The sequence below is a fragment of the Mytilus edulis genome, chromosome 8, assembly GCF_963676685.1.
Source record: "Mytilus edulis chromosome 8, xbMytEdul2.2, whole genome shotgun sequence".
Classification (NCBI taxonomy): Eukaryota; Metazoa; Mollusca; class Bivalvia; order Mytilida; family Mytilidae; genus Mytilus; species Mytilus edulis.
In genome coordinates this window covers 10,263,072-10,269,920 of record NC_092351.1, presented here as the reverse complement: position 1 = coordinate 10,269,920, position 6,849 = coordinate 10,263,072, and the positions used below count along the sequence as shown (strand labels likewise).

Sequence of the window (6,849 nt, the reverse complement as noted above, 5' to 3'; positions counted from 1 at the left end):
AAGAATGGGTGGCGAAAAAATAGTATGAACGTAAAAAAATAAATTACATTGCATTCAAATATTGAAGTTTTTATTAATTTCAAGATTGTGATTTCCCGATTAGATATATATATCTGATATTTGGTATAGACGATACTTCAGTTCTGCATTAATGAAATAAAATTTCTAAAATCCTACACGAGTCCCATAAAAAAACAATTTGCAAAGCAATGTTGAAAAGGTTTAAATTACAAAAGGAGAGACAATAGAATTGAGAATGGAACGGGAAATGTGACAAAGAGAAAACAAACGGACCAAAAAGCAGAAAAAGCCCAATGTCAGCAATAGGTCTTCAACGAAGCAAGACATTCCCGCACCTTGGATACTTATTTAGCAAAATGGACGCCACGGTTATCTCCAGAACAAAAATTAGAAGAGAAAAAAAAAAAAAAACTAACAAAGGCTAGATGTTCCTGACTTGGAACACGCCGTAAACATGCGTCGGGATTAAACATAATAAATTAATTTCAAAAATCTCAACCTGCCCGCTTTACCTCTTCATGCTCTAGGCAGAGTGGAATAAACAAACACGCAGCAATAAATAAACAAAAAACTGTGACATCTAGCAATTACTGACACGGCAGCTCCCGATCCCAATTTAACTGACTGTACTATCGAGCAAGTACTAGTACATTATAAATCATATACATTGCATTATTAGTCTACATGTAATTAAAGATGCAACTACAAATTGTCAAATTTCGCTGAACAAGCAAATTATACGACAAATGAGAATTTTAGAAGAATTATCCAACATGATCTGTATATTAATTAGATTGCTCTTTATAAGTACATTTGTGCAATGTAGTTAAATGACATACCTTGGGGTATCTGCATGATACCGACTGTAATTCCAGAGAGAATATCACTCACTAAGTATTTCCGTAAGTTGTATTTTCTTAGGTTCTGTATTATAGGCACATTTGAAAACACACAGGATTTCATGTAATTCAATGATGAGTATTTCTTGACATGTTTTTTAATTCTATCGCAAATCTTTTCATCTGTTTTCTGTTTATAATATTTTGCATTAAAATCAACAACTCTGTGTAACCCGGTGTCTTCATTTGCCGTTAATTCCTGGATGTCTGTTTCAGGCTCTGCCATAATCATGATAATGGCAGTGTGAATGTTGTTTAATATTTCCACGTGTTTTATACACAATAATCCATACACACATCAACACACACAGGTTCTAGATCAATACACTGCTAAAAATACAATTTAAATGTCGCTTGTAAAACATCGTTCGTTCTGTGTTGTTTGTTGTCGGAGATATATGGCAGATGTTGACTTTGTTTATTATAATTTGGTCTGATTATCCACATGCACCAAACGTATATATGTTTTGTTTCACGCATTAGTGTAAAATCATGAAAGTCTACAAGGTAAGCATCTAATGTTGGGTTTGTGATACTTGGTAACTTTTTTTAGTGATTATTTGATTATCTAAGTCTGTGTTTTTGATTAATTGATTACCGAGTATAAAAAATATAAAAAGTCTGAAGATAAATTAATCATCCTTTTAATCTTTCTTTTTGCGCCAGACTCAAGCTAGCGACCAATTCTAGCGACCAATCAAGCTAGCGACCAATTCTATCGACCACTAAAGTTGACAATGAGGATAAACACGTAACAGAACCATTTAGAGATGTGTCTAAAAATCACAAAATGACATTATACTACAACGTTCTACTAATATTTTATACGTGATGTATTGCTATTTACAGAAAAATACATAGAAAGGAAACACTTATTAGTTTTGTTTGAATTTTATTTTGGATTCCAACAAATAAACGTGAGTAGCGTGCTTGCTCGAGGCTTATGTTATAAATCAGTTATTCAGTTTTTGTAGATTTTATATTAAAGGACAGTATACATTTATATCAACTCGAGATTGCTGTTCGTTTCCAAATAGGAAATAAATACACAAAAAAATAGATAAACAAAAGGCAAAAAAGAAAAACATGAAAAACAAGTTCAACAAAATAAAAATTTCTGGAATGTTATTTGTTTGCTAAACTAAGAAAATTAATTAAAGCTAACTATCATAGTACATGACGGTTAAATCAAGTCTCAAGATTCAGAGGTGTGTATACGTAAGTTATGTAAAATAGTTGTTTTTTTGTTAATTTCCCATTTTCTATTATATGAGGGGGGGGGGGGGTCTTATTCTATCGGATGACAGGAGTCATTTTGTATGTTATTTATTTCTTTAGATAAAGTTCTTCTTACTTCGTGTGTATATGTCGTGTACAAGTTGCGATTTTGTACAGGTTATAACATGTACAAAAATATTGTACATGTTATAACTTGTATATTGCAAAAATACAAGTTATAACATGTACAAAAGTACCTCATACATGTTATAACCTGTACAAAATATTGCTTAAAAATGGTTTTAACTTGTACAAAATTTAAAATAAATCTTAATGAAGTAAAATATACATTTAAATTCACCAATGCATAAAGAACAACAATAAATAGGCCAGAACGTGTCTTTTTCTGTAGAGGACAATGATCACAAAGTTTCAGAAATATATGTTTCATGACTTATGTTGGCAAAATATGTTTTCATGTAATTGTATGTTTTATGCAGTCCATCATGGCTTAAATAAGTGTGAAACTATTTACTAAAAGCTTGCATTCCTCAATGACGATTACATTAGATACTAGTAACTAAATTCTTCCAAAAAATTTAAGAACGATTCCTAATAATTTTGGGAAATACTCCTCCCTCTCGTTTTTATAGCATGCAAAGACTAAAACAATGTCTTGTATGCTTACTCTGTAAAAACAAGAGAGAGCTGAAATAGTTTTCATTGGACCACGTTTCATTATCAATATCTTTGGATCTACTCTTCAACATTTTTGGCCTTCAGCATGACTTATGTAAATTTATAACTAAATTTTTGTTTATAAACTATAAGATCATTGCATGAGGCGAATGTCATTTTGATGTTTTAAATATATATCCTCTACTTTGAAAGCATGTATTTGTGGCCTTTGGATGTTGTCTGCTCCATGGGCGGGTTGTTGTCTTTTAGACACATACCCCATTTCAATTCCCAATGTTATTTGTAGACACATCTATCCTGGCTATCCTCTTATGTATTTTAGTGTCAATTAGAAAGAAAATATTTTACTGTTGCCTTCAAAGTGGACACTCACAATTATAATTCATCAAATAAAGATATGTCCATAGATAGTCATAAGAGGATCATAAGACATGTCCTAAGATATATCTTATGACAGGTCTTAGGAATGCTTCGTTATACCCCTAGAAATTAACTGTATCAAAAAAGGACAAAACACACTAACATGAAGGAATAAAACAAAAGTTATGAAAATGTTATTGAGGTCAATATCATCTGTTGCGATAATAGAAAAATATCCTTATTTTTCGATTTTGTACAAGTTAAAACCATTTTTAAGCAATATTTTGTACAGGTTATAACATGTATAGGGTACTTTTGTACATGTTATAACTTGTATTTTTGCATTATACAAGTTATAACATGTACAATATTTTTGTACATGTTATAACCTGTACAAAATCGCAACTGTACACGACATATATATATATAAAAAAAAGATTATTTTTATCGATGTTTATTTTTATTTGTATCTATAAATAGTCAAAATAGCCTATTTACTGTGACCTAGAGAAGATGGAAAAAAAAACTATATATAAATAACATGTACAAGTCAGTATGCTAAAAACACGTACTTATCTACATTTTGCAATCCGATACATTTTCGCGCATTTAGTTAATATATCAAATTGATCAAGATGTTATCTACCCCGCAATAGATAAATTTATATACAAGGTTTTAGAAAGGTCACAGGCAAACGTCCTCATTTATGACTTTAGCTTGTGCAAATTTCTACGTGAGTATTTATACTTTAGCATACTTTACAACACAACACCTGCAGGAACATAAGATTTTATTACTGTAAAAGTTGATTTAAATGTTACAGTCTTCATCATCTAGACCATCAGTCTATCAAATAGCTGACCATAATACATGTACTAATTTTTAGAGCCTTTTTTTTTTTTAATTTCAGAAATATATGTTTAATGAATATAGATATAGGAAGATGTGGTATGAGTGCCAATGAGACAACTCTCCATCGAAGTAACAATTTATAAAAGTAAACCATTAATTAATAAAGGTCACATCATGGCCTTCAACAATGACCCTGGGCTTACACCGAACAGCCAGTCACACCGAACAGCCAGCTGTAAAGGTCCCCAAAAATTACTAGTGTAAAACCATTCAAACGGGAAAACCAACAGTCTAAACTATATAAAAAGAATGTTAGTTTATTTTGCAGACAAACTCCTGCATAATTATGATTCAATTTCTTATCGCAAAGGATGCACTCAATATAGTCTTTACCCTTACCTTTCAATTAAGCTAGGATGACTGGGTAAACTATAGAATGAAATTCAAAACAGTGTGGCTGTGTCCATTGATTGACACATTAAATTCATCCATTGACTAGGACAATTTAGGTGAACGTTTGTATGTGACGACCACTACTCACTATGTACTTTTTAAAGACACTTAAACTATGGGGTCACCAAAGGTTCTCAACACCTTAATAAAGTAATTCGAAAAATTAATGAGAAATAACACGATGTTTAGAATTATATCAATTATATAAATCAAAACATAAAGGTTATTCCTGATTATTTTTTCGAATTATTTTATAATTAAAGGCGTTAAGAAACCTTTGGTAACCCCACAGTTTAAATGTCTATCGTAGGTACGTCGTGAACAGTGGTCGTTATGCCCGCGTCACACTGTCCCGATTTTTATATACGATGGACACCCGAATGCGAAAATTGTAAGTTCGTACGAAGTTGATCCCGATCTCGTTAAAATACCCAAAAGTGACCGAAGCAAGTACGATGAATAACGAAGTCTATACGAGGGTGCCGAAAGTATATACGATAGCAAAAGATGGACATACGAAGGTTAACCGAAGACGGTATCTAAGCTTCGTATCTCAGCCGAAGACTACAAGATGGATCACGAAGGCTACACGATGGTTTACGATGATGGCGCGATGGCCATACGATGTCTAAAAGACGTCGTGTACAGCTTACGATGCATTTAAATTATATGCCGAAGGCATCACGCGTTTTAAATTGTTTGATCAATATTGAATATACATTATATTGTGCATTTAATTTTTGGTTTAATCATAAGACGGAAGACCGTGGGTATTTCCAGTTACTGACTAATTTGGTTGATTTCTAAAAAAATAGTTTATGTATCAAATATGCGTATTCACCATTTTCTGCATGTGTCATATACAAATATAGTGTCCATATTTGTCCCAATATGTTACATACGAGGGGATGCCACGCTCGGCATTGCCTTGTTTAAACTGTAAAATGTGTGCACTAGTCTGAATAATCACCCATAATTATGCCCATGTTTACTGATCTATCTTAAAGGTACGGTAATGGGTTCGTTGATCCCTTTTATTCAAAAAGAGCTCTTTCCAGGAGAATATCATAATAATATAGACTAAAAGAAGGATGTGGGGAAAGCAACAAATGCGGCAAAATATGACATATAGAAAACAAAATGTTTATGGAGTAAACATTCGTGTGAAAACAACTCAGACGATACATAAAAAATCAGAATAATGAAGAAAAAGTTGGTTTCCCTATATTCGTGTACCTGCAGTGTTGGTATACGAGGCGCGTTTATGATTTTCATTATGTTATTTGATATGAAAAATTGACAAAAAATAATATTTTATTTGTAAAAGTAAATCCTGAGCCTGTAATACCTGCTCTTCTTGTTCCATTTGAATTAATAGAAACAACGCTGTCGCCTTTCTTGTTCTCATAGAATCATATGATATGAGCTCCATGTTTTGTGAACGTCTTTCTTAACTGTCGTATTAGACTGACCAGTGCATATCGCGCATGGCACTTTAAATGTATTTAAGCGCGAAAATTAACTTATATTTAGCTGGATTAATTGCCGTCGTAGTTCCATCTTGTCACCTTGTTATTCGATGGCATCACGACGGGATTACGAGGTCTTCACGAAGTCGTGTTGCCATCGTAAGACCTTCGGGTAGCTTTGTGATTCATTCGTGTAGACATCGTAATGTCAAAACTGCCCGATGGAAACGATGGAAACACGAATGCAATACGATGTTCAAAGATGCATTCCCGGTGACATTACGATGGTGAGGATGGTGATACGAACTCAATACGAACCCTCAACATCGGACGCATCTTCGGGGATTTTTTAACATGTTAAAAAATTTAGAACCCTTCCCGAAGTTGTCCCCGAAGGCTAGAAAAAGTGGCCGATGGTTCTACGATGGGTAAAGATGGCACTACGAATAGTCCGATCTGGATACCATCAGTCCCGATTTTGAAAATTTCCATAATCGTGTTGCCATCGGCGTAAAAATCGGGACAGTGTGACACGGTCATTACAGACAAACGTTCACGTAAATTGTCCCAGTCAATGGATGAATTTAATGTGTCAATCAATGGCCACAGATACACTGTTTTGAATTTCATTCTATATGATCACTCTTGTTCTTCTTCAATCCGGCAGCAAAACGTTACCCTTGTCAAAGTTTGGCGTCCGTTTGTCTGTGAGGGATGTTAAAGTATCCCTATCCAATATACCCTAATTTTCCAACGGCAGTCCACTTTTCCCCGACTTTTATCCTTGGCGGCCATATTTACAAGACCTACATGTACCTATTGCATTTTTTTTTAATTTGTTATCGTCCTGAACATGCATGGAACATTGGTCACTGTG

The 6,849-nt window shown here is 33.5% G+C and overlaps 2 protein-coding genes across 6 annotated transcripts in view; one reads left to right on the top strand and one right to left on the bottom strand.

The window, feature by feature from the left end:
• Nucleotides 1-1,152, bottom strand: part of LOC139484769 (chloride anion exchanger-like) — a 74,759-nt gene extending 73,607 nt beyond the window's left edge. For both annotated transcript variants that reach the window (XM_071268694.1, XM_071268695.1), the window contains exon 1: nucleotides 861-1,152. In XM_071268694.1, the coding sequence (XP_071124795.1) occupies nucleotides 861-1,152 (292 nt within the window). The remainder of the gene's footprint in view (nucleotides 1-860) is intronic.
• Nucleotides 1-6,849, top strand: part of LOC139484770 (glutarate-semialdehyde dehydrogenase-like) — a 70,492-nt gene that overhangs the window by 51,281 nt on the left and 12,362 nt on the right. The window contains exon 1 of one of the 4 annotated variants that reach the window (XM_071268698.1): nucleotides 1,242-1,404. The exons of 1 other annotated variant lie outside the window; for it this stretch is intronic. The gene's annotated coding sequence lies outside the window, so the exon portion shown is untranslated. Of the gene's footprint in view, nucleotides 1-1,241; nucleotides 1,428-3,867; nucleotides 3,932-6,849 lie in introns of those variants that run through there. 2 more of the 4 variants (XM_071268697.1, XM_071268700.1) reach the window with 2 other exon arrangements.